This window comes from Triplophysa dalaica, chromosome 20, assembly GCF_015846415.1.
Source record: "Triplophysa dalaica isolate WHDGS20190420 chromosome 20, ASM1584641v1, whole genome shotgun sequence".
In the NCBI taxonomy this organism is placed as follows: Eukaryota; Metazoa; Chordata; class Actinopteri; order Cypriniformes; family Nemacheilidae; genus Triplophysa; species Triplophysa dalaica.
Window position 1 is genome coordinate 20243696 of NC_079561.1, and position 26904 is coordinate 20270599.

The 26904-nt window shown below is 38.5% G+C and overlaps 4 protein-coding genes and 1 long non-coding RNA gene across 10 annotated transcripts in view; 1 reads left to right on the forward strand and 4 right to left on the reverse strand.

Moving 5' to 3' along the window:
* camta2 (calmodulin binding transcription activator 2) overlaps nucleotides 1-12574 on the reverse strand; it is a 30957-nt gene extending 18383 nt beyond the window's left edge. For 4 of the 6 annotated variants that reach the window (XR_008904888.1, XR_008904887.1, XM_056733873.1 and 1 more), the window contains exons 1-6: nucleotides 12507-12574; nucleotides 9318-9406; nucleotides 9091-9194; nucleotides 6320-6387; nucleotides 5894-6029; nucleotides 5035-5106 (exon numbers count right to left, since the gene is read on the reverse strand). Coding sequence is in view for 4 of the 6 variants with exons in the window: in XM_056733873.1 (XP_056589851.1) it covers nucleotides 5035-5106; nucleotides 5894-6029; nucleotides 6320-6387; nucleotides 9091-9194; nucleotides 9318-9360 (423 nt within the window). In the remaining 2 variants the exon portion in view is untranslated. Of the gene's footprint in view, nucleotides 1-5034; nucleotides 5107-5893; nucleotides 6030-6319; nucleotides 6388-9090; nucleotides 9195-9317; nucleotides 9407-9626; nucleotides 9783-11771; nucleotides 12460-12506 lie in introns of those variants that run through there. The other 2 variants (XM_056733871.1, XM_056733872.1) reach the window with 2 other exon arrangements.
* On the forward strand, nucleotides 2-4776 carry LOC130409720 (uncharacterized). Its single transcript, XR_008904889.1, has 2 exons — nucleotides 2-1418; nucleotides 4006-4776. It is a non-coding gene; the product is annotated as an uncharacterized LOC130409720 (long non-coding RNA).
* A 378-nt stretch (nucleotides 12575-12952) lies between the features above and the next one.
* Nucleotides 12953-15328, reverse strand: zgc:85858 (uncharacterized protein LOC405879 homolog). The gene is made up of 3 exons (XM_056733365.1): nucleotides 15091-15328; nucleotides 13641-13716; nucleotides 12953-13399 (listed from the first exon to the last, which is right to left on the reverse strand). Exons 1-3 carry the CDS (start codon nucleotides 15172-15174, stop codon nucleotides 13359-13361), a joined length of 201 nt encoding a protein of 66 aa, XP_056589343.1. The 5' UTR covers nucleotides 15175-15328; the 3' UTR covers nucleotides 12953-13358.
* Nucleotides 15329-16407: 1079 nt separating this feature from the next.
* nppcl2 (natriuretic peptide C-like 2) lies at nucleotides 16408-24290 on the reverse strand. The gene is made up of 3 exons (XM_056733077.1): nucleotides 22396-24290; nucleotides 16920-17195; nucleotides 16408-16803 (listed from the first exon to the last, which is right to left on the reverse strand). Exons 1-2 carry the CDS (start codon nucleotides 22516-22518, stop codon nucleotides 16929-16931), a joined length of 390 nt encoding a protein of 129 aa, XP_056589055.1. The 5' UTR covers nucleotides 22519-24290; the 3' UTR covers nucleotides 16408-16803; nucleotides 16920-16928.
* Nucleotides 24291-24419: 129 nt separating this feature from the next.
* Nucleotides 24420-26904, reverse strand: part of eno3 (enolase 3, (beta, muscle)) — a 3495-nt gene continuing 1010 nt past the window's right edge. The window contains 10 exon segments of the mRNA XM_056733076.1: nucleotides 24420-24582; nucleotides 24670-24728; nucleotides 24896-25004; nucleotides 25094-25295; nucleotides 25369-25566; nucleotides 25640-25862; nucleotides 25942-26022; nucleotides 26024-26076; nucleotides 26298-26367; nucleotides 26776-26834. Coding sequence (XP_056589054.1) covers nucleotides 24516-24582; nucleotides 24670-24728; nucleotides 24896-25004; nucleotides 25094-25295; nucleotides 25369-25566; nucleotides 25640-25862; nucleotides 25942-26022; nucleotides 26024-26076; nucleotides 26298-26367; nucleotides 26776-26834 — 1121 coding nt within the window. The 3' untranslated portion in view covers nucleotides 24420-24515.

Below are 26904 nucleotides of genomic sequence, written 5' to 3' on the forward strand. Positions count from 1 at the left end.
TGCGTGAAACTCCGTCTACTTCTGTTCGAAACAATTTACGGCAGTTTTAATAAAAAAAGTTGTTTGTCCATACCGGAAATATTTTTTTATATAAACTCTGTATAAAAAAAGAGCAATTAACACCAAAAGACATCAAAGATATTACAAATGATAATGGTTTGGTGAAACGTACGGAGGGATACACAAGGAATCCTGTAAAGAGTGAAAAGTAGTTTTTCTCTAATAATCTTTATGTTGCTTTTTATTATATTTTTTGATTCCAAGAAAATACAATATGACAAAATATTATATGTCAGGAGTGAGAAACTGATTTTTATATAAAAATACTTCTTTATTTATAGAAAAACTATAAAACTTAAAATGAATATGTTTATTAGTGATTCTCTTAAAACCTTTTTTGGCAAAGTATGTCAAGGTTAATATGTGGCACAAATTGATAACCTAATTAAATAATTGAAATCCTTACCTGGTTACCCTTGACAAGCAGGGTTTTCAGAATTCATCCAATTTATATATACATTTGTTCCTTATTTTCTTTAGTAATTCACTAAATCTCACCCCCCCACCCAGCCTCTCTCAATCACACAATCAAACACCTATTAATCTACTTAAATTGCTGATTGAGGAACAGGACATTGACCTAACATTTCTAATATTTTAACAAATGTCTGCGTTTAAGAAACACACAGAAAAAGTTATTTATGTATTTATTACATTTATTTACACATTTGGTTATTCCAAACCCCACCCACCCACACAGTCAACCTAACGACGCTCTGAAGGACAGTCAGGAATCTCTCCTTTTAAGAGAAATTTCTGAAGTCGTTCATAAAACACAATCGAATCCATAGCGCAGTCAACCATTTTTGTACTCTCCAATATCACCACTAACAGACTGTCGTAAAACGTCTGCGATAACAGGAAGTGGTGCCAATTGAAACGCGTCGACTGTCGTAAAAACGGGATTTACAGGAAGTAGACGCACTTTCGCGCATGCGCGGAACAAATCGTGTTTCCGGGACGGATCGGGGAGCGACAAGCGACACGCATCGAGTCGACTGTCGTGAAAATGGGAATTACCGGAAGTAGACGCACTTTCGCGCATGCGCGGAACAAATCGTGTTTCCGGGACGGATCGGGTAGCGACAAACCCGAAACTGACATCCCGACTTCTGGCGACAGCGGAAGTTCGTCGCAACACTTTTGCACATATTCTATTGTTCGAGTGTGGTGTGAACCCAGGATAATGCATTATAAAAGGAGCTGTGTGTCATATTGACACCTAGCAGGTTGATCTTGGTATCGCAGCCCAAATTCAAAATATTGGCGATGGTTTCCCTGCCCCTCCTCAGACCCGACACTCACAGGAGTCACCAGACACTTACAGGGGTGTAATGGAAATCATTGACTCTTCCACAGTGAGTGTATCTGATCATTTATACGTTCGCAGTGGTTTTGTTGTTTGTACATATAACTCAATCAACGGCTCGTTTCAGAGGTTTTGTCCTCCGTAGGTCACATTTACGGCCCATTTTGCGGCCTCGTTAAAATAAATCACTGTAATAAAATTGTATATGACTCATCGTAAGTTGTAAAATAATAAAGTAATTCTTTCTAAGTTTGCAACGCAATAGTAGAGGAAAGGATGGAATCTGCTCTGACCCAGATCGTTTGTTTGCTGCAATGTGCTGTGATTGTCTAACCAATATCGATGTTATACCTTAAAGCGACGATGTCACCGATCACCATCTTATAACATGTACACTGCGCACTGCAGAAATCAGTTATATATCTCGTTATCGACAGGGTAGAACAATCACCTCAACTACTAAAGATAGTTTCATAAAGAACCTGCCAGATCTGACTCCTCTAATAACATTTCCAACTAATATAGAATCGCTCGATGACATGACCAGCAACATGAGCACCATTTTCTCTAACACATTAGAAGCGGTCGCACCTATGAAGTCAAAAAAGATTAATGAAAAGATCATAGCACCATGGTATAATAACACCACTCGCGCCCTAAAAAGAGAAACACGTAAACTGGAGCGAAAATGGAAACAAACCCAATTAGAGGTCTTTAAAATTGCATGGAAAGAGAGTGCAAGCTGTTACAAAAAGGCACTAAAAGCAGCAAAAGCCGAGCACTTCCGTAACCTCATAGAAAATTACAAAAACAATCCAAGGTTTTTATTTAGTACAATTGCTAAACTAACAAACAAACAGACTCCACCTGACCTGGGTATTCCGCCGCACCTTGGTAGCAATGAATTCATGAAGTTTTTTACTGAGAAAATCGAAATAATACGAGACAACATAGCTAAAACCAAACCTCCAAGTGTGTCTGAAGAATTAGTTTCAACCGTCACCCAAAAAGAAAAGCTAGAGTGTTTTTCTCCTATAAATCAGGAAGATCTAATTAAAATTAATGCAACATCAAAACCGACGACATGCTTATTAGACCCCATTCCGACTACTTTATTAAAAGAGTTACTACCTGCTGTAATTGAGCCCATTTGTAACATTATTAACTCGTCAATTAATCTAGGACATGTCCCAGGACCCTTTAAATTGGCTGTAATCAAGCCTCTCATCAAAAAACCAAATTTAGACCCAAATGAACTTGGAAGCTATAGACCGATTTCAAATCTCCCGTACTTGTCTAAAATACTAGAAAAAGTAGTGTCAACTCAACTGTGTAGCTTCCTACAAAATAATGACATGAAAGAAAAGTTTCAGTCTGGCTTCAGACCGCATCACAGCACTGAAACTGCGCTCGTTAGAATTACAAATGACCTTCTTATTGCTTCAGATAAAGGTAACATCTCACTCTTAGTCCTGCTTGACCTTAGTGCTGCTTTCCATACTGTAGACCATAAAATACTATTAGATCGCTTACACAGTTATATCGGTATTCAGGGACAGGCACTGCAATGGTTCAGATCTTACTTAACAGACAGATATCAATACGTCCATTTAAATGGGAAATCATCAAATCTTACGCAAGTCAATTATGGATTACCTCAGGGATCGGTTTTAGGACCCTTGCTTTTCTCCATATACATGCTGCCCCTCGGCAACATTATTAGAAAACATGGAATTAGCTTCCACTGTTATGCAGATGATACTCGGCTATATATCTCATCAAGACCAGATGATTCCTTTAAGCTATCCAAACTGGCAGAGTGCATCGAGGACATAAAACATTGGATGACTAGTAATTTCCTCCTTTTAAACTCTAGCAAAACAGAAATATTACTTATAGCACCAAAATCAAGTAAACAGAATATCTCCGATTACAGCCTGCAAATTGAAAGCTGCACTGTTTCTCCAACAAATACAGTTTAAGATCTAGGCGTTATATAAGACGGCAACCTGTCATTTAAAAATCACTTCTCAAATATCACAAAAACAGCCTTCTTCCACCTTAGAAATGTTGCCAAATTACGAAATATTTTATGTGTTGCTGACGCAGAAAAGCTTATTCATGCATTTGTGACCTCAAGACTTGACTATTGTAATGCTCTACTTAGTGGTTGTCCTGTATCATCAATAAAAAAACTACAGTTAGTTCAGAATGCTGCTGCCAGAGTTCTTACTAGGTCAAGAAAATACGATCACATAACCCCAGTTTTATCATCGCTTCACTGGCTACCCATTAAGTATCGTATTGATTTTAAAATTATTTTAATTATTTACAAAGCCCTGAACGGTTTAGCCCCTACTTACTTAACTGAGCTTTTATCCCGTTACAACCCAAAACTCATGACTTTTGATGACACCTAGAATAACTAAATCCACCAAAGGGGGACGAGCTTTCTCATACGTAGCACCGTAACTCTGGAATAGCCTTCCTGATACTATTCGAGGGTCAGACAAACTCTCCCAATTTAAATCTAGATTAAAGACACATCTTTTCAGCCAAGCTTTCACTTAATGCATAGTTAATGAACAGCAGCTACGCTAATTATTCTCTTTATTCTCTTTCTGCCTCTGACTCAGGATGCCCATCCCGAGGTAGGAAGAAGTTCCACCATGTCCAGACGACCGACAGATGCCCATCCCCAATTTGAGATTACACCAGCTACAGCTGCAGACTGACTGACCATCCCAGCTCCATCTAAGGCAATTCCACCACCAGCCAAGAGAAATATGACCATCGGACCATCCCAGCTCAGACCACTACATCCCCAACCAAGAGCAAAGACGGACTATTTGTCTTATTAATGCTGAAGTTACAATATTTGATATTAAATGCTAAACTAAAATCACATGTCAACAGTTTGAGTGCAGCTATGACACGTCAGAGGGGATCTCGCCCTCCCGGCTGAGCCTGGTTCAATCATGGGAGTTTGGGTTTAGGCTATAGCAGTGTTTTTAGGACAAACCAATATATGAAGAGATCATTTCCTAAATGAGATTTTCCAAAAATCATGTTTTTTATGGTGCATTCCAATTATTATCTATCAAACTGCAGTTGGTTTGTTTTGATTTGTATCCATAATAACTAAAAAAATACAGCTAACTAACACAATAAAACATGATTTGTGGAAAATTATCTCATTTTGGAACCAAAGTCTTCATATGAAACTTAGCATGTTTCCTAAATGCCAATGAACGTATTAAGGTATTTTCTTGACTAAATACAGTAAAAAAATTACATACAGCTCCTTTAAGGGTTATTAAATGGTGTGATGCATTAAAATTGTTTATAATGTGTATTTTAATACATTAAATACAGTTGAAAAGCCACAAATAAAAAAGTGAAATTAATGAGTGTTATAAAGTATAAACTGTACAATTATTACAATTATTTGTGAGACATTATAAGGTGCATTAGAAGCCATAATTAATACATAAAAATGATTTTATGATGCATTATAGATGCTTTGAGTAAAGTGTTTAACAACATAGACTCCATTAACGTATTCTGTAGAACAATCCAGAATGCTTTTGTGTACTGTTACAATGAAATGTGCATGCATACTGCTCTCTGATTGGGCAGATGTTTCTCTCATGGTGATGACTAACCTGCAGCAGCCAATAGCATCTCCTGTGGAATGTTGGGACGATGGAGGAATGAACATAACAACCGTAAAGACACTGCAGGAAGACAGAGAGAGAGAGAGAGAGAGTGTTAAACAACATAGACTCCATTAACGTATTCTGTCGAACAATCCAGAACGCTTGTCAGAATACCTCACAAGCGTATCAGACCCTAAACTAAGAAAAGTGTTGAGCATGTACAGACTCAGTGATCACCAGCTCACTGTAGAGACGGGCAGACACAGACACACATGGACACCGAGAGAAGAGCGACTGTGTCCACACTGCACACACAATCAAGTGGAAACAGAGCTGCACTTTCTCCTCTCCTGTCCCAACTACACACACATCAGAGAAACATTCTTCCCCCAGTTTACAAACTTACACAAAGACTTTGACCAGTTTCAACAAAAGGACAAGATCTCATACATACTGGGAGAAAAGTCAAGAAGCTCAAACCTGGCTGCAAGATATGTCAAGTCCTGCCACGACCAAAGAACAAGCAGCACAACACAACACAACACAACACTGACAGGACAACACACACAAACTGACACTATCACCCTCATTGAGAACTTTAATTAAAACTCTTTTTCTGTTTATATTGAGATGTATATATATAGATTTTTACTTATGGACTTTTAATTTTATTCTATCTTATTTTTGATCTTAATCTGTATTTCTGCATGTTTATATTTAATCTTGTGCTTTGGCAATGTACATTTTCTTTTATCATGCCAATAAAGCTCCTTTGAATCTTGAATCTTGAGCGAAACACTACCTCAATAGTATGACATACAGTATGTGACGCATGTATTTATCTGTCGGCATCTAGCGCTCTCACCTCGATGCCCTGAACCTTCAGCTTCATGTGATCTTCTCTTGTCGTCTTCCCATCTTTTCTTTTCTTCCAGCAGTATCCGTCTTTTCTGTATTTGACTTTCTTGCGATTGTACAAGATAATGGCACCGTTCTGCGGTCTGACCACGAACAAAAACAAAAATCGCATTCATCCCATGACAACCTTCCCTTTCATTGGACGCACTCACCTGGCCCGAAGTTAACTTCCGATCTGTGTTCGTTTATAATCATTTATTTTATAATTCATTCATTGTAAAATTTTATTGTATATGAATTATATTGAATTAAATTAAAACTACTTTACAGTTATAGATTCTTTGCCGAGGTCTACCGGAAGTTACATTTAGGCCAAGCGAAAGCGTGACTACAGTACAGACTGATGATGTCACTGAAAAACTCCTCAAGTCACCTGGTCTTCAGAGTGCAGGCGAGCCACTCCTCATGTCTGTCAAAAGACACCAGGAACGATGCGATCTCCTGTAACAAACACACAATCATTATAAAGGTCCACTGCAGGGGCCGGATTCACCAAACAAAATATAAATTTGTTCTTCAGATTCATTCGAGGAAGTTGGTAAGACTGTTCCTAAGTGCGATTCTCAAACCATTTCTTAAGACAAGATGTTCTCAAATATCTTCCTTTGAACATTTTCATTTTTTCCGTAGGATGACATATACATTGTCAATGATGGCACTCACCTGCTCATGTTTATCTAAACAACAAACTTTATTTGAAATGAGATAACTCCGTTCTTAAAATCTTTCAAAAATCTTGTTTTATCATGTTATTATTGCATTAGTTAGCGGTGTTTTTTTGTTATTATGGCTTAAATCAAAACAAAGCAACTGCAGTTTGATTGACTTTATAAACAAACATGATTTTTATCTAATTTTGGAAACTAACTCTTCATATATACCTAAGAATGCTTGGCTCTTGTTACACAAATCAAGTTGATTGTGTAGATAAACACGAGCAGGTGAGTTCTCATTTTGGTACCAAACTCTCTTAGCATGTGAGGTGTTAAACAGCATTTACGATGGCATGTTAGCTCAAATATTAGCAACCGTTACAAAAGTATATTTATTATAATAGCTTCTGTGTGTTACTGCGGCATAATATTTGTGACGCTCACCATTTTGAGTCTCTTTGTCCCAGAATAAATGTAAAAACACAAGCAGTTTCTTAAGTAATGGAGCTAGACCTTAACATTAATATATCAATACAAAAATTCCTCAATGGAAAGTCTGAATTATAATTCTGGCTGAGTACAATACTCGTCACATGTCACACAACCAGATACCTGTATTACACGTCTTACCTTTGAGATTTTACACGACTGTGAGGCTCTTAATTTTAAAATGATATTTACAACAGATTTTCGGCTTTTTTTCAGTGCTCAATCTTGAGAAAAATATTTAAGAACAGTCATAATGGAGTAGTTCAATATAAAATACACTTTCAAGATAATTCACTTACTCTCTCACATGTCATTCAAGTCACATTATTTATGTCTAAATTTTTCGTTTTCTTGGAAAATACACCCTTATTCATCAACTAGAGCCTGTTGAAGCTGAGATGAAACTGAAATTTGGATCTTAACTAACAGGCCCCCTTTGAAGGTCATTATATGGTGAAGAACCCTGAAAAAGCTTTCCTCAAAAGCCTCAATTTGTTTTCCACAGAAGAAATAAACACACAGACAGCTTGGATGACATGTGTGTGAATGAATTAGCATGAAATTTTAATTTTACAGTGAACTACTCTTTTAAGAAGTCTTTTCGGGAATACATAACTTTCCTACATTTTCTTACATAATAATTTAGGCAGTCATGAAGCAATTTCTTCTTAAGAATGTTTTGTCCTTAATGCTGATTGGTCAATACAGTCTTTCAGTCGTGTTACAGTACATCAGGGGTGTCCAATGTCGGTCCTGGAGGGCCTGTGTCCTGTAGAGTTTAGCTCCAACTTGGCTCAACACACCAGTTTGGAAGTTTCTAGTCTGCTTTGTGAGACCTTGATTATCTGTTCAGGTGTGTTTGATTAGGATTGAAGCTAAACTTTGCAGGACACAGGCCCTCCAGGACTGACTATGGACACCCCTGCAGTACATCATCTAGTATCTTATAGACTTCATAGTAGGGATGTTGCAGTGACGGAATTTTCCCACCAGTTAATCGACGTGTAAAAACACCGGTAGTACCGGTCTCATCAGGTTGCATGTCAGGGATTTTGGGGCGGCCGAAAATGTGGTCGTACACACGTCTCGGTCAACTTTCACTTTAATAAGCGGCAATTCAGCGGCAATTCAGCGGCATTTGCTTGAATTCATGATGGGTTCATTATTTTTCTTAATAAAAATACACAAAAAAGTATGACACTCGCTTATATTACACACATTTTTATTGCAAGACGAATAATCACTGCACAAATATCATGCAAAAAAAAAACAGTTAAGAACAATTTTTAAAACATTTAGGTTAAATAACGTGCCTTTCAAACGAATAACCGCTAGGCATCGTGCAACCATCGAACAAGAAACGAACGAATATAAAAAAAACCTTTACGTTAAATAAGGTGCCTTTATCAACAAGACAAATAATCACTGCTCAAACAAACAAAAAACGGGTGATTTGTTTTGCTGCGGAACCCATTTTGGCCGCATCATTTTAATGCTGCGCTTGAAGGTGTGAGTGTAAATTCACAGTGTTACCTCTGGATTCTACCACCTTCATCAGGCAAAGTTTACAGGTTGCTTTATTAACGTTTTCAGGTTCCCTGTTGGCATTGGGTTTAAATACAAAATATCTCCAAATATGCGCGCTTTCATTTCGCCATCGTTTTGTCCGTTAACTCGCCTCACTCTCCTCATGTGAAATCTGAAATCCATAAATGAAATGTGAAATGTGCTGCTGATCTTTATTGGGAAACTCGTTCCGCTTAAGCTAAATTGAATTAAGTGCTTTTTGCTATAAAACGTATAAAAACAACGGTGGGGACGGTGCCGCGATGGGCAAGTGATGTAACCGATAGGTGGGTTAAACACAGTGTAACACCGACTATCGCAACAAGCTTACTTCATAGTCTTTGTCGTTAATTGTTTGTTACGCATTGTGTTTCTTGCGAGGAATGAAGAAAATGAGAATTTCATTCAGTACAGATGTTGAACTTTAATCTCACACCTCGTTGGTGTTCCAGCGCAGTCTTTCTTTGGGTAGAGATGATGTAGGTGGCAAACACTCCAACAGTTTATTGGGTAAAAACACCTTCATCTGAGCACCGGACTCTGTGTGACACAACACATGACATTCATTACACACGTGTACCGTGCTTCTTCCTGTAGTGTGTGTGTGTGTGTGTGTGTGTGTGTCTGTGTGTGTGTGTGTGTGTGTGTGTGTGTGACACTGACCGGTCTCTTTAGCACCATCCTTGTTGTTCATGATGAAGGTCATACGGGGGGACGCAGTCACACGGTCCAGTGAAGAAAACACGGCCACACTGATAGAAAAGAAACACAACATTTAAAAGACATTCCCACCGGGCGATGTGATGATGTTATCGTATAGATTATCGTATATCGCCGATGTCTCGCAAATATCGCGATGTGGATTACAACAGACAGATACCAGACGATAATTGTGAATAATGTTATAACATTGTCATGCAATGAAGGTTTTAGATCGAAGGTTAATGTTCATATGCGCAGGCAGTCTCTTACAGTGACAGAATTTTGGAAATGCTGTTTTGTTGGGTCAGTTGAAAGTGCTGATGTTTTCTGCCGGTCACTGTACAGATACAGACCAAGAGATCAGTGGTAAGAGCATTGCGTTAACAACGCAAGGTTTTGGGTTCGATCCCAGGGGATTGCAAATACCTATGTAAAATGTATAGATAAAGCAATGTAAGTCACTTTGGATAAAAGCGTCTGCCAAATGCCTAAATGTAAATGTAAAGACAAAGACTAGCTGCCTCAGCAAAGCAAAACCTCACGCTCGCAGGGACTGAACTTGTGTTTACCCTGTCAGATTTTCCCGACCACAGGGCAAAACTTAATATAATCGAAACCACATCAACAAAATAAACCGGTAGGATGATTTCACAATGCAAAATACCCTTTCAGACTATCCTACCAGCATAAAAGAAACATGTAGAATTAATTTACAGCACAACACCCAATCAAAGTGTACTCTTGGTATTAGATAATACGTAGAATGATTTAACAACGAAAATACACTATCATACTCCCATAGCAGTAGAAAATAAACAGGTAAAATGATTTCATAGCGCAATAAAATGACGTAACATTGTTGTGCTCATGCCTGGTAGGATAATCTGACTGGCAGGATAAACTTTCAGGACACATGCAACATTTTTCTACAGCATAAAAGCTTTACATGCTTCACCTGATGAAGACACTGAAACACTGGTTTGTGCATGCAGCACGCCTGTGTGTGTGTTTGTCTGTGTGCGTGCGTGCGTGCGTGCGTATCACTTGTCGTCGACGAATTCTCTCCCGGTCCATTTCTGCAGATTGATCGTCTGTGCAACATTGCATGAAGTCAAACACACCTGATTTTATCATTTATCGCGATGATTTTAAAGTCGATTATCGATAAAAATAAAAAAAGTAACACATCGCCCAGCCCTAATTCCCATCATTCCACGGGTCGTGTGTGAACTCTATATTAAAGGGGTCATATGATATGGCTAAAACTGATATTATGTTTTGTTTTAAATGTAATGTAATGCGTATACACGATTTAAGGTTCATAAACGCTGTATTTTCAACACACCGTGCATGTCTGTTCTTAGCTCAGCCTCTCTGAAACGCACAGATTTTTAACAAAGCTCATGGCTCTAAAAAGCGAGGTGTGTTGTGATTGGCCACTTAACCTAAAGTGTAGTGATTGGTGAAATACTGCAAGCATGTGAGGGAAATGTAACGCCTCTGACCATATTTAAAACATCAGGTTCCTCTTCAATTTGGGCGGTCTTAGTCAAATCAGACCACCAACTGACATGGATTTGTGGGGGTGTGGTTACACCAGGTGTTTCATGCAGGTCTGGTGAGCATTTGCTTTTAGATAGAATGCATCTTTTGTTCCCAAACTTTCATTTCTGCAACTATACGTGTCTAATACATGCATGAGCAACTTATAACACAAAGAAAAAAAGCGTATTCATGCCATATGACCCCTTTAAAAAGTCTGACAGCTGAGCTACTCAACGACATAAAACAAATATGATTAAGGGGCACAGACTACAACACACTCAAGAAGACTGAATGAACACATATATGACATATGACTTCTGTTTTAAACATAAACTGAGTCGTGAAAAATATCAACAAACATGAAGCTTACAGTTTAGCAAGCACAACTCTGACATGTGTCTGCAGTCTCTCTCTCTCTCTCTCTCAGTATATATATATATATATTTATTAAAGGGGTCATATGACACTTCATATATTGAACATATAACAAAAGACTCACAATAAGTACAAACATTAGTGTCAAATTAAACTAAGGTGCTGAGTTAGGCATAAATATAGAATGATATATAAAATAAAGTTTTTGTAAGTTAACAAATAAAATATGGCAATACAATCACAATACCAAAGGTCAAGAGTGTATATGTGCTTTGATTGTCTCAGATGAAGACAGCAGTTTCTCTGTGAGGTTGTGCAGCTGATAGATAAATGTGATGTGTGTCTCTTCTCCTCCAGTAACATCTGCATTCGCTGGTTTCTCAACACCCATCAAACTCTGACTTGAGCTTTGATATTTTATAAAAGTGTTTCTCTCTCACATCTTTAAATTGATCACAATGAAGGAGAAAGTGTGTGTCTCTGTTTCCAGCTCACCAGTGTCACCGTGTGCACAGACTCGTTCTTCCTTTGGAAGCATGTCTGTCTGTCTGTCTGTCTGTGTCTGCCGCTCTCTACAGCCAGACTGTCTCTCTCTATCTTTGTTGCCTGGTAACAGCAGCAGTAGGTGATCAGATGTGTTCTCACATTCTTAGAACACACACAGTATTCCTCCTGTTTGACTTCAGCTGCTGATCTAATGCTGATGGTTTGATGTGACGTCACTTCTCCTCCATCAGTACACTGCTTTGTTTTAAAATGATCATCACAGTTTTAAAGGATACTGCACTGCAGTATCGATCAAGGTAGTGAACGGAAAACTTGGTTTTGCCATGGTAACATAACAGAGATCATCGTTTCAACGTACCGGTATGGTATCGTGGTATTTACCTGGCGCGACACCGAATTGTCAACGCGGTAAACCGCTGTACTTCCACGTGACAATGTTCGCAAATGACCAGACCAGAAACAACAGAACCACAGAACATACAAACGCACATGAATAAACAAACAGGCGCGCGATCGGGCCGGACTGGAAGTACTATACATATGATGGCTCATAAATATGACAGGCCCTAAACATTTACGACACAATAACGCGTGGAATAGACACATGCACGAGCACCACAACCGGACCGAACAGCGCCGACAGGTTCAGATAAACGGTTACTCGCGAGCTGTCACTAACGGCTAACGGAAGCACGAGCAACGGCGACGGATTCCGCCACTTACCTTCCGCCTTCACGAGCGCCGCCATCTTCTGCAAAGCTGACGTCACCCAGGCGCGCGCCTGCCTCTACTCGTTCTTCTTCTTCTTTGTAGCCAATCAGATCTGTTTTCTCTGTGAATACGTTTTATTTCATACCACTGACAGGACCTAATACTCGATATCAAACTGCACATCACTGAGGTGTTTTATTCCTGTAATATTAAAAATGGTCGTTTGTATTCAAAAGCAGTTATAAAAATGTAAAAAAATGAGCCATGGTTTTGACTATAGTAATCGTATACTTTCGTTTTCTTTTTCTATGGTCTTATCACGGTAGCCATGATATTTGTAGTAAAACTGCGGTCATTTAAAAAATTAGGCTCTAAAGACACTTTTTACTATATTAAGGGTAAAGCACCAACATATGTCACTAAAAAGACGTGACTCTGAAAAGAAAACAGATGTCCGATAGAGAAAATACCTTTTATTTGTATAAAATCATCATTACACAGCATCAATGTCCTGTAACAGCGAGGAAGAAACCGTATGGCTTTTAATGTCTGAATGTACACATGACCATTTCTGTGATTTTATACAAAATCTTCGTTCAAAATAAAACGCATCAGTAGAATTAAAACAGGAGATTCATGTAAAATATCAGGCTGACAGCAGTTATGAACAGATGTTTCATTCAGTCACACACACACACACACATTACAACATGAATCATGACACAAATGCACTCACACACTCAAACACAAATGCACTCACAAACGGAAATCATGAGCGCAGAAGAAAACATTTCAGTGTAGAAGATTGAGAAAGCGGCCGTGATGTTCAGAGGATCTTCACATGTCTGCAGGTGATGTCAGCGCTTACATGCCCTGTCTGATACTCTGGATTATCTGAAAGATCGCTGAAACACAAAACAACACACAAACATCAATCAGTGAGTTCAGCGCTTCAGTCATGACTGTTCACACACAAACTGATGAACAGAAGTCTGTGATGCAGGGACTGTTAAATTCCGTCATCAGTGGATCTGACAGTCAAACTCAGCTCAAAACTGAGCTCAAATGTATTGTCACATAGTGTGTGTGTGTGTGTGTGTGTGTGTGTGTGTGTGTGAGCAAATGCTGTTTTGTTTCTCATCTTACCTGAACCACACACCACGAACACAAAGAGCGCAAGCAGCCACGGACCCACAGGAGATTTGTCTTCATTCACCACCCGCTACACAACACACACATACGCACAGTTTAAATACGATTCATTGACATTACACACACATGCCCGCCGTGCACACACGCACAGACACACACACACACAGTTCAAATCAGATTCATCAACATTAAACACACACACAATGCTGTTGTAGGAGCCACACATTGGGTTTGACTTCATTTCTTCTTCTTGTACTGTTGTGTATGTGCACACGCATCGTGACGTCATTACTGTGGGTGGCACCGGGGGTGTGGTGTCTACATTAGTGTGTGTGTGTTCACCTGTGAGGTTATGGATCATGGCTGCAGGGTGAGCATGGGGAGAAACTTTCTATCGACCGTCACCATCGCCAACATCAACACCACCATCTGAGGTATCTTTGCACGGTTTTCATGAGTACATCAATCAACGTAAGTGCTTATGTTTTCTAAGCTTGTGAAAGAGAGTAATAAAGACATTCCATCGTGTGCAATGGTTCAGCGTGAGGCGTCTTCAATTGTAAATCCTCATGCTTCAGCCTCCTGCGGCGTTTGGTTTAGTTTTTATGTAAAATACGGCGCAATAGCTGTTATTATTCAACTGTAATCATTCTTGTGTGTTCAGTAATGAAATCTTTCAAAAGAAGAAGACAAACACAGATGAACTGATATTTGTTTCTTTATTATTTTCAAATTTCCCAACCTATGGGCTGTGGCGCTAAGCCGCATTTTTAAATATTCAACTAAAAATATGAATATCGATTAATAATGAATTTTATCATTTATGTGTTCACATTACTGTTTAATATTTGAACTGTGTTTTTAAATGTGTGCTTTAAATGTTTTGCTTACAGTCAATATGTTTAATGTACAGCTGCTTTGTAACCACCAAAATTGTAAAACAGCGCTATATAAATAAAAATGACTTGACAATGATGTCATGTAAATAGAATATGATTTCCATATTTTTATGCATTATTCTTATTTCATCTTTTTAAATTCATCACTCGAAAGTGACAAGTTTACTGTATCTTCACTTCTGTAGTAACTAAATCAACATATAAGGGCCATCTAGTATGATTTGGGGGTCTTACCCCTATGAAGTGAAGTTTGGGAACATGTGCGGATCTACAGACACACATGACATACAGATACACAATTCATGTTGACAGACACAAAGAGGCTCGAATGTCATGACAGGTGCGACCCGCTGCACACATGAAGAACTTTCTTTCGCTCTCCTTGTGTATATTAAATGCATACATATGCAAAACATGTATGATGACATACACAGCGTGTGTTTGTCTATGGAGACGCGCGCACACACACAAAACAAACAAACACATATACCGCATGTATGCTGTGCGTGCGCGCGCATGTGTGGCTGTCGCGAGAGCGCGCGTACCGTGGTTTTCTGGACGTGTCCCCTCTGTGTGATCGTCTTACTGTGTTTTTCGTTCGCGACTTTCATACGCTGCACCGCCGACATGATGAGATGTGTGTCACGAGACAGATGATGACGGCGGTTCGGTGAACGCGGCGGGTTTGTCCGAAGATTCGGTTCCAATCCGCTCAGTACGTTGAGTTGCCCGATTCAGCGGCGGTTGCACGTGACTCAACGCTGGCCACGCCTTCCTGAGACGTCACATGACGTAACCCTTTACTTCCCTTCACCGTCAAATGACAGTTTATATACTTTGAATGTATTTGTGGTATATTTTATGTAGTGTATGCAAATTTGTATTTTATTATTGTTATCTCTAAATTGGTTTAAAAAAAGACAGTTTATATCAAATCGGCTTTAAGAACAACAAACAATTCGTTTTTACTAACGTCATGACCTATTTTATAAATGAGTAATAAATGAATTTACAACTCCCTAAATATAACTTAATACATTTACATTTTGTCATTTAGCAGACGCTTTTGTCATTTAGCAGATCCCTCCTCTATTGCGATAGACACCAGAAGAGAGAGAGAGACAGTGCGCCGATTAGATATTTGCTTAAATAAACTTCAATAATTTACCATTTTAAGGATTTCACCACCTTTTTAAGCACTTTTGAGTATTATCTCTATAAAATTTGTCTATAATTTCTATAAGTATTTGTAATAGCTATCACCTACTCCAGTGTTGGTTGTAACTAGATACTAAGTAATTAGTTACTGTAATTTAATTACTTTTAATTAAAAAAGTAAAAAGTGAGGGTTTATTCTGTAATTTAATTACAGTTACTTCTGATGCAAGTGAACTAAATACTGTGTTATATATTCAAAACTGGAAATGACCTCAATAAGTCTACTTAAAATGATGCCCCATTTGTATACTTTGGTTGGTTAATCAGAATCATTTTATGTAGTTATTTATTATTTATTTGAACGAATGAAAAGAGTTGTTTCATGTCTATCCTTCAATCAGTGAACTAATCAAGGTTGATGGAGGATATAGAAAGTAATAAGTCATTAAATATTTTTTGGAGAGAGTCATTTGTGCAGTAATGTAATTTCACTATTGAATATGTCATTATTAACTAATAATTCATTACTTTTTCAGAGTAACTCACACAACACTGACCTATCAGTGAATTGTTAAAACATCAATATTATGAATATCATGGCAGATTTCGTCTGTGATGTATTTTGACGTTTGTTGAATGACACTGGCGCACTTGAGGACTGGGGTTTGGGTAAATAACAGACAAGCAACTCAAACTGACACGTTAAATAGCATTTATGGAGATCACAAGTTTAACTTCAGTGTTCAGTACTGACCCTGACAAAAAGGGTCTCACTCGCAAAATGTCTGGACAGAAGTTCTGTCGAGTCAAACATAGTAAATAATGTAAACAACACTGACTGGACTATGAGCCAGGGGTTATACACACACACACACACACACACACGCGCACACACACACATGCAAACACTTCCTGAGAAATCCTCAGAATGTCAATAATACAAAGACACCAGACCAATGTCTGGATTGTGTAAAGTTTGTGTCAGAGTTTGTGTCTTGCTGCCGGAAATAATCCAACATTTGTTGAAACAACAGAAATGAGTCTGTAGTCCCATCTGAAGAACAGAAAGAGTGTGTTGGTCTTCTGAGCAGGTGAATCATCTGGACACAAAAACACATAATGACACGTGAAGGAAGTGTGAGACGTGACGTGACCCTTTAACAAGTTTAAGCTCACTCAAAGGTTCAGATTCCACTGAAATGTATTTGTTGTGCACCTGTTTGTATCAACAGCCCAGGCCACTGATGACCCCGATCCGGTCCACTTTCATGCCGAAACATCCACGCGCCACACCCTTCCTGGTGCGACCGCGCACCTTCCTCTGACGCCGCAGGAAGTCCAGAAACGCACGTGATGCCACATGAGGAGACTCCGCCCTGTAGCCACGCCCGGTCTGTAAGAGGGGAGGGATGCTGTTGCCTGAACCCTCGCTGACTTCTGAAGGTCCCAACACAAGTGAGCTGATCTTTACCCCGAACAAATCCTGCAACCCCTGACAACAGAAACACAGATTCCATCTTTACGTCCACAGACAACAGAGTATAAGTGTACTCAACATGAGCCGTCTTCATCTCAAACCCATTGTTCTGTTATAGTCATCACATCGCTTAAAAACAAAAACTGTCCATCTGATCTGATGCAATGCCGGCTTCATGTTTCTGAAGTAAAGGATTATAGAAATCCACCGGAAAACAAAGCTATCAGACGGACACAGAGAGAAGAACTGGACTACTCATCAAAAGTAACCGTCTGTGAGCTTGAAGAGATGAAGAGGTGGAAGTTTAAGGAGAGAGTTGATACAAGATAGTCTTTTTATTATTTACCTGGATTTCAAACAATGGATCAAACCCAGTGCCATCTGCGTTTTATGCTTTATGTATTATATACAGTGTTGGGAGTAATGCGTTACAAAGTAATGTATTACAGTAATGTATTACTTTTTGCTGTAACGCAGTAGTGCAAGGCATAACTTATCCATTTTCGGTAATATTTTACTCGGTACATGTTCACTAACACTTGTGTTACAACAAACTTTTCACCCACGAGACATTAACAAATCAAAAATTCCGCAAGTAAGTTCTATTTCCCGTTCGTGACGCGTGTGGTGTCATTCATCTCCCTCTGGCTGGTGGAACTTTGTATTTCGTAAAAATATATTGTACAGTTATTTATTGTATTAGGTAAATATCATATACATAAAACTATGGAAGTAAAATAGTGACTAATGTTTTTGAAGCAAAGAGACGTGCTGAATAGCACTAACTGAAAAAAAATGCACTGTATTAACAGTTCTTGCATTTTAAGGTTCTGCAATTCAATATGGTTGTACATTTAAGCTGTGAATATTTCAAATTGAAAAATTTCACACTCGGTTTCACTGTCTAAAAATTAAAAAATCTAAATTCACCTTTTAAATTTCATTTAAAAAACGTAACTTGTTTTTAAATACAACCTTTAATATTCGACGGATAATTTTCAGTCCATATTATTTCGATTTAAAAATTCGCTTCCACAAATTCAGCGGTTCAAATTCGGCTTGAAATTCAAAGTTTCACATCCGGGAATCCCAGGAAAAGCAATAGAGTGCTTCTGTTTATATGACAAAGCAGCAATCTCTACAGACTTTCTTTTAGTTTTCCTCACATGATCTTTTTTAATTTGCGATACTCAGAAAATGCTGGATGTTGTGGAATTGTGGAAACGTTCGTCGTTTTTATTTTGTTAATACAAAATAGAAAAAACGATCTTTTAGCCAAGCGAACTTCTTGAGCAGGCCAAATAAAATTGACCAGATACAAATAGACATCACGTTCTTTAGAGCCAGAACAGACACGAAATGTATTGTCGAAGCCAAGAAAGAGACCTCACGGCGTTATGGATCTAACAGCTGTAAGATGGTGTTCCCAAAATGTGCGACAAACTGCTTGAGTTGCTGTCTGTTAATAAAATGCAAAAATGTCAATTACGGTATTAATCTAATAATGTATTGGAAATTTTGGTGTAACAAATATTTGTTGTTTCCATAACAATTAAACTGATTCAATTTTTGTCTTTCAAGTCGATTCGGTAAAAGTAAATTCATTTTAAATTACCAGAGACGCAATGCCATATCGGACACGATCTTTGTCAACGTTTTAGACCCGAAGCCGCTGGGACCCATAAGGATCTAACAGACCTGTACACCTCATCGCAAAGTGTCTAAAATGTATGTGTACAGTTCAGATAAACGATCAAGTTTACCCTCTTTAAACTTATGATGACTGAATGAGATGCATAGGTAGGTGTCTTTATTATTGCAGTATTTCAGTTTGTTTTTTATTCATTGGTTCATTTAGCCTAATAGACTGTACTTGGCTATATTTTTCGTTCTGACCTCAGAGATTTCAGATGAAAAGCAGGCATAATTATTTCCATTGATATTTCTCTTCTAAGTGGTTATTAGTTTGTTTAAGTTTAAGCATTTATATCCTACATTTTACGTTTTTAAGAAAATACTTTACTTTTAATTGGTTATTTATATTGTAGATTATTTTACGTTGTGATAAAACAGTTCATGGCTTGTTCTTATATCTGTTTGCACTACTTTTTCATTTCCTACTGTAGTCAGTTTTAAATGATATTTATTGTTTTTTTCCTATTTAGTTTTATACCAAAATAAACTGTTTCATTTGAATCATTAAGTTTATTGTGATCGTGTTATGAACCTAATGTAATGCTTTAAAATCTTATTGTATTGTTTTCTGGCACATTTAGTCATATACCATCGCATGTGTCATTCAAATAGCTTCATGAAATTAACTTATTTTATTTTAAAAACTCAATACACAGTATGGTTTAGTAAAGCACTGTTATATATCCATTTTTTCTCATCCCCGAAACTCAAAGCATTATTTGATGACTTAAGATGGTGCTTATCAATAGCACGATTTTATGTTTGCATGTGGCAAGATACAGAGATTTGCGTGCATTTGATACGCAGGTGTAATTTACCCATACCATCTTAACCAATATTGTTTTGCTTCTGTATGACATATCGCTTTATTGCTCCCTGACCTCTTTTGAAGTTAATTTGGATAAAAATGCTAAATGCTGCTAAATGACTTAATGTAAATGTATCATATGCACGTAAAAAGTAATGAATGGGTATAAATAGCAAGCCAAATACAAACGTAAACTCGTACTCTAGATAGACAGTAAAAGGAGATCGGGTAGAATATTAAAATAATAAAATTATTATTATAAATGTATGACTAGTCCAATGATTCCAGGTCACCTGGGTGCTCCATGTCCTTTCCAGGGCTGACAGTGGTGAGCTAAGCTGCCAGTACAAACGTCAATATTTTTTTTCTTGATGAAACATAAGAAGCTATCTATGAGAACAACTAAATTCACTTAATCGAGCAGATGAAAGGACTCCGTGGCAAACATTTAAAGAGTATCTTCATTTCTTGATTTGATCTACGTCAGAACCGACTTACACCACCTGCTGGTGAAGCGGTCAGGCAGCAGGAAGAGATCATGCATTTGTAGAATCGGCGCTCTATTGCTTTTCCTGGGATTCCCGGATGTGAAACTTTGAATTTCAAGCCGAATTGGAACCCCTGAATTTGTGGAAGCAAATTTTTTTAATCAAAATAATATGGACTGAAAATTATCTGTCGAATATTAAAGGTTGTATTTAAAAACAAGTTTAATTTTTTATACATTTTTGAAAGGTGAATTTTTCAATTTTTTTTTTTTTATAGACAGTGAAACCGAGTGTGAAATTTTTCAATTTGAAATATTCACAGCTTAAATGTACAACCATATTGAATTGCAGAACCTTAAAATGCAAGAACTGTTAATACAGTGCATTTTTTTCAGTTAGTGCTTTTCAGCACGTCTCTTTGCTTCAAAAACATTAGTCACTATTTTACTTCCATATAAAACGAAATGGGCCTCATGTATAGCAAACATTTCACACTTTCTTAATGAGTTCAAAATATAGGTTACAACACAATTGGATATTCAAAAAGCTCTGAAAACATGTAATAGTTTAAAAGAACTTAACTTTATTTAATGTTTTTTTCTCTCTCTCTCTCTCCGGCAAATGTGATGTAACATTGTTGTTATATTTCTTTGGAAAAAGAAGATTTTTTTTGTATTTTGTATTATAAGGTCCGAGGCTATTGGCCGCTCCCGGTGCGTTGTAAATGCCAGGGTCGCAGTTTCCCCGCACAATTGGGCTGTTTTGAAAATGCAGTTGCTGGATAAATACTTTCATAATGTACAGCGGCCGCCAAAATGTTTATTTATATTCTAAGGATAAATGTTAATTGATGAGATTCTTAATGTATAACAAACTCGGATAAATACATGGCAACTCCAGGACCGGATCGTTCTCAAAAGTGTGTGGAATGAGTCTGACAGACAGGCTACAGTACAGGGAGGGACGCGGGAGCTCAAAGAGGAAAATATAGTGTTGGTATAAGACAATCCAATCCATACAAATGTTTCGTCAGGTGAATGTCAACGCTACACAATGAAAGAAATCACTCGTGACTGTACAACACTTGATTCTTCCGGCTGCCAAATATCACGTTTGAGCAGCGCTATACGCAGTCTAGAACAATTAAACATTGACATGCTTGTACACATTATACATATGCAGTAAATATGATTATTTCTTAAGCAAGTTTTTGTATGTCTTACGAACAGAAAACACGTTTCTCGTCCATTTCTGTGCGTGTCCTCGAGCACACATGAGATCTTTTTTAAAGGGACAATTCCCCCAAAAATGAAATTCTGTAATGGATTACTCGCCGTCTAGTTGTTCCAAACCTGTATAAATGTCTTTGTTCGGTTGAACACAAATATATTTGGTAGAATGTTAGGAGGAAGTTTCTTTTGCATCATTGACTACCATAGAAGAAAAGATCATAAAATGGTAGTCAAAGGTGACCCAGAAGTGTTTGCTTTCCTAAATCCCCCAAAACATCTTTTGAGTTCAACAGAACAAAACATAAATAAAATACCTAGGAACCCATTCAGATAAGTAAAGACAGCAATAGAAACGTCGTTTGGCAGTTCTTAACTTTGATTTGATACCAGAAAATATTGGGGCTAGTTTTCATTCCCTTTGGGCTGCTTTCAGGAAGATAGTTCGCAAGATCCCTGTGACCAGCAACAATGACAAGATAAGATTAAAAATTAATTGTAATTTGAATTTAAATGTGTTTAATCTTAGTATTTTTGTGTATTCAAACTAAAATACTTTTTGCAAATCAACCTCCAAAATGCTATTCTTTTGTAATAGTATTTAAATGCATTTAATCTTAGCATTTTTTTTTTATTTTTATTTTTTGCTTAGTTAATTCAAGAAATCATAAGTTTTATAAAGAGGTTGATGGGCAATAAGTATTTTGAAAATACTAAGAGTAGATATTTTGGTGAAGTAACTCAAAAGTAATACAGATTAAATAATTTAATCTGTAATCTGTAATGTATTACAGTTTGGAAGTAAAACGCACAACACTGTTTATATATTAGGTAGATTATCTGGTGAAAATCACAGTGGAAGGAAATCAGTTTGATTTCAGGTTGAAGTGGGAATGGTCAGCCAGATGATGTCATCAGTGGGCGGTTCTTGATCAGAATAAGATTTAAAGTGCCGAAAATCAAACGTGTGATGTGAGACAATAGAATCCACTCACCTGAGAGTCCGATCGCTGCCGTGACGGCCGACCCTCCACCTGCGTTGCCATGGTGATGATGAGGAGCAGGAGGAAGGTGACGTGAAGAGAAGAGGAGAAGCTCAGAGGAGATGAAAAGGCCATCCTTGTTTGGGTCAAATGAAGATATCACCAAAACAGACTCAAATCAGACAATAAATATCTTTCCAGCGGTTAGAAACACGTTGTCGTGAGGTTTTCCTTCAGTTGGGTTCTGTCCTGTATGACTTCAGGACGGGTCTCTGTCGGAGCAGGTGTCACAGCCACTGTTATAAAGCTTGACGCTGTGATGTCACACATAGCAGAATGCCGCCCCGAGAGACGGCCGGCCCTCGGTCACTCACATGGACGTCATGTCTCACTACACACCCGCTTTACTATTGCATTTGTCTGATAGTCACAGAAGCGGCAAGAGTGTGCGTCGGACTTCATATCTAACAAACATCCATCAGGCGTCTCATTTTTGTGCTTTGTGCACATCGAATCGTCGATGGCTTATGGCTGCTCGGTAACAGACTGACGTGACCTCCGACCCCTCTAGGATCCGCCCCCTATAAAACATTCCCCTGGAAACAGGCAGCACTCAGGAACTATTTCCTCCTGTGAGAGCGCAGACACAATACTTCCACGTCAGATGAGAGTTTCCTTAGCAATGACCACCGGTCACCGGCCTTTCAACCCCGACACAGACAATCTCACCCAATCTGCCAGAAACAAGGAAATCACTCTGACACACACACACACACACACACACACACACACACAGACAAAAGGATTCAGTGATTTGAGCCACTGTGATGGATTACAGGCCTTTCACACCAGTGTTGGGTGAGTTACTCTGAAAAAGTAATGAATTATTAGTTATTAATGACATATTCAATAGTGAAATTATATTACTGCACAAATGACTCTCTCCAAAAAATATTTAATGACTTATTACTTTCTATATCCTACATCAACCTTGATTAGTTCACTGATTGAAGGATAGACATGAAACAACTCTTTTATTCCGTTCAAATAACTACATAAATGATTCTGATTAACCAACCGAGAGGGACACATTAAAGCATTCATTTTAAAATTAAACTTATAATTTTGATGTCATTTCCACTATTGAATAAATCACACGGTTTTTAGTTCAATTAAATCAGAAGTAACTAATTAAATTATAGAAAACTAAATTACTTTAAGGAAAAGTAATTAAATAGACAACTACTTACAACACCGTTTCACGCAAACACAAAATTTAACATTTCTTTGTTTTTCTATGTTTTGATTCTTTTTGTCTATCAAACAAAAGCCAGCATTATCCATTGTGTCCAAGTCAAATGACATTAAACTGACATCTATGAAATCAAACTCAACACCCCGGTTTATAAATCAATATCGATCGGGGTAAGATTTTCGTCACAGATTATGTACTTGATCAATAAGTAATACCCCCAAAAAGTTATTGATTGCAGCTTTAAATAGCAAAGTATTCCATTAAATGCTGCTGTTGATTACAATTATTTATTTTTTGTGCCGAGAGGTTAACAGCTGTGTTGTATCTGCAGTGTTTGAGAACATCAGTGTATCTGCAGTTGATAGAGTTCAGACGAAGAAGAAGTTCGACTGCTGTTTATCACAGTAAATAAATGCAGACGAGCAGAAAGGTGCAAGCGGAGGATCTCAACACATGCAGCTCAGTGTGAATGAAGAAACATCCCGGCTCTGCAGAAAAAACATGAGCTGACTGACAGCTTGACCTCTGACCTCTGGACATCCATCACACACACGTTTGTTTCTGGAATGTTACGTGGGAGATGAATCTATCTGCCTGAAGAGCATCGCTAAGCAACACACTCACAGGCACCCAAAACCTCCGATCCTCAAACCTCTGACGTCAGAAACTCTCGGTGTGTGTGTGTGTGTGTGTGCGAGAGAGAGAAATGCGTTTCTAGTGAATGTGTTTTTTTTCCTCATCACCTGACACACTTCACAAACACACACACAAACTTCATCTCTTCATGTTTTCTTTGTTTTATTATTAATTATGTTCTTTCCAGAAAAAGCAAATAACACTGATGCACTGTTTTTATATTCATGATAAAGAGGCTTGTTTAGATTTTTGGATGGCGGAAATCTTTGCCTGCATACTTGGCCTTCTCACCGAGCTCTTCTTCAATCCTGCAGGAGAGACAGACAGACATAAACACTTGCTGTTTTAAAACATGATTGGATAGTTGACCTGAGGAGTGTGATGTCATTGCTGACCTCATTAGCTGGTTGTACTTTGCCAAACGCTCCGACCTGCAGGGGGCGCCGGTCTTAATCTGAACAAACAAAATTATTATTGAAGACAGTTTCTGATCAGAACTTTAGCTGTGCGTGTGTGCGTGTGTGTGTGCAATCATTTTAAAAAGGATGACGAATGAGACATCTCACTTTCTTTTTGCGCTACAGATATATGTTTTCTGAGCGTTACAGGGTTTTTTTGTACCTGTCCTGTGCAGAGACCGACAACCAGGTCAGCGATGAAAGTGTCTTCAGTCTCACCTGACCGATGGCTCACCATCACACCCCAACCGTTAGACTGGGCCAGTTTACAACTACAGAGAGAGAGAGAGAGAGAATGAAAAACCTCTGGACTCTTGAATGTGTTTGAACGAGTGGTGGTGCTTGAGTTCTGAACACTCACGCCTGGATGGACTCCGTGACCGAGCCGATCTGGTTGACTTTAAGCAGCAGACAGTTGCAGGCCTTCTTCTCACAGGCCTGCTGGATCCGTTTGGGATTGGTCACCGTCAGATCATCTCCCACCACCTGAATGTCCACTGAGCCTGTGAACTTGGACCAGTTCTCCCAGTCATCCTGGTCAAACGGATCCTCGATGGACTGAACTACAATCAGACACACCAAGAGTGTGTAAATGGATCTTAGCTTGTGTGTGTGTGTGTGTGTGTGTGTGCCTACCTGGGTAGTTCTTAATGAAACTCTTGTACAGATCCCCCAGCTGATCTCCAGTGATGTGACGCTTCGGGTCATCGGGGGATTTGAAGTCCAGATCATATTTACCAGCTCTGAAGAACTCTGATGCTGCGACATCCATTCCGATGATGATCTTATCAGGATAGCCGGCCTTCTCGATGGCAGACTTCAACAGTTCAAGAGCTGAAAGAATCAGAACAAGAGTTCAGTAAACAAACGTTTGTTATGAACACCACAAGGATTGCCCTTCTCATACCTTCGTTGTTTTCGAGAATGTTCGGAGCGAAGCCACCCTCATCACCCACGTTGGTGGCATCTTTGCCGTATTTCCCATTGATGACGCTCTTCAGGTTGTGGTAAACCTCAGCGCCGATCCTCATGGCCTCGTGGAAGTTTTTGGCCCCCACCGGCAGGATCATGAACTCTTGCATGGCCAGTTTGTTTCCCGCGTGCGAGCCACCGTTGATGACGTTAAACGCCTGCGTGAGAAAGAAAACGTGCCCTGAGGACAGATTGTCGGATGGCTTGGAGGACAGACACTGGATGTTGAGGATGTACCGGCACAGGGAGGATGACGTCTTTGTTTCCAGCGAGATCGGCGATGTGGCGGTACAGAGGAACACCTTTCTCAGCAGCACCCTGCCTTACACACCGCCAGACTCACACCCAGGATAGCATTAGCGCCGAACTTAGCTGTAAAGATTAAAAAGAACAAACTCTGTTGTTGGGGACAAACAGACTCCGGAAGAGAGTAAATCGGATCAATTATTCATAAAACATTTTAGATATTAGAGTTTACAGTCACAATAATTCACAGAAGTCTTCAGTTACTTCAGGGTGTACGTGGGTGTGTGGCCTTGTTTGCCGTTGTGTGCTTGCATGAGTGTGTGTGTGCTTGCGTGTATGCGTGTTACATTTGTTCTCCGTTCCATCGAGCTCCAGCATGAATTTGTCGATCTTCTCCTGCTCAACCACACTGAACTTCTGCAGACAGAGGTTGATAGATTACTTAGAATATTATTTACAATAACTAAGACTTTCTAAAGTGTCAAAGCAACGATACAGAATAGAAATTAGGGAAATCTTTCATAAGAACAAATTAAGAGTTTGGTTTCAAAAATCATGTTATTATTGTGTTAGTTAGCTGTATTTTTTAGTGATTATGGCTTAATTAAAAAACAAACTAACTGCAGTTTCATTGATATTCATTTGAATACACATTAAAAAACATGATTTTTGAACAATTTGAAAAAACTGAGTTCTCATTTTGGAACAAAGCTCGTCAAATGTCATTGTCTGTAGGATCCAGATGTTGAACGTACAGACTAAAAATAATAAGAATCAGTTTGATGACCTGTTTGAAGATCTTGACGATGAAGGATATGATCTCACCTTCTCAATCAGTTTGGGGGCGATGTCCTTGTTCACATGATCCACAGCCTTCTGGGTGCCTAAAACACACACATTTCTCTTCTATAGATGCTTTTCACCTCCATCCATCGGTCATATGTAAGAGTTATC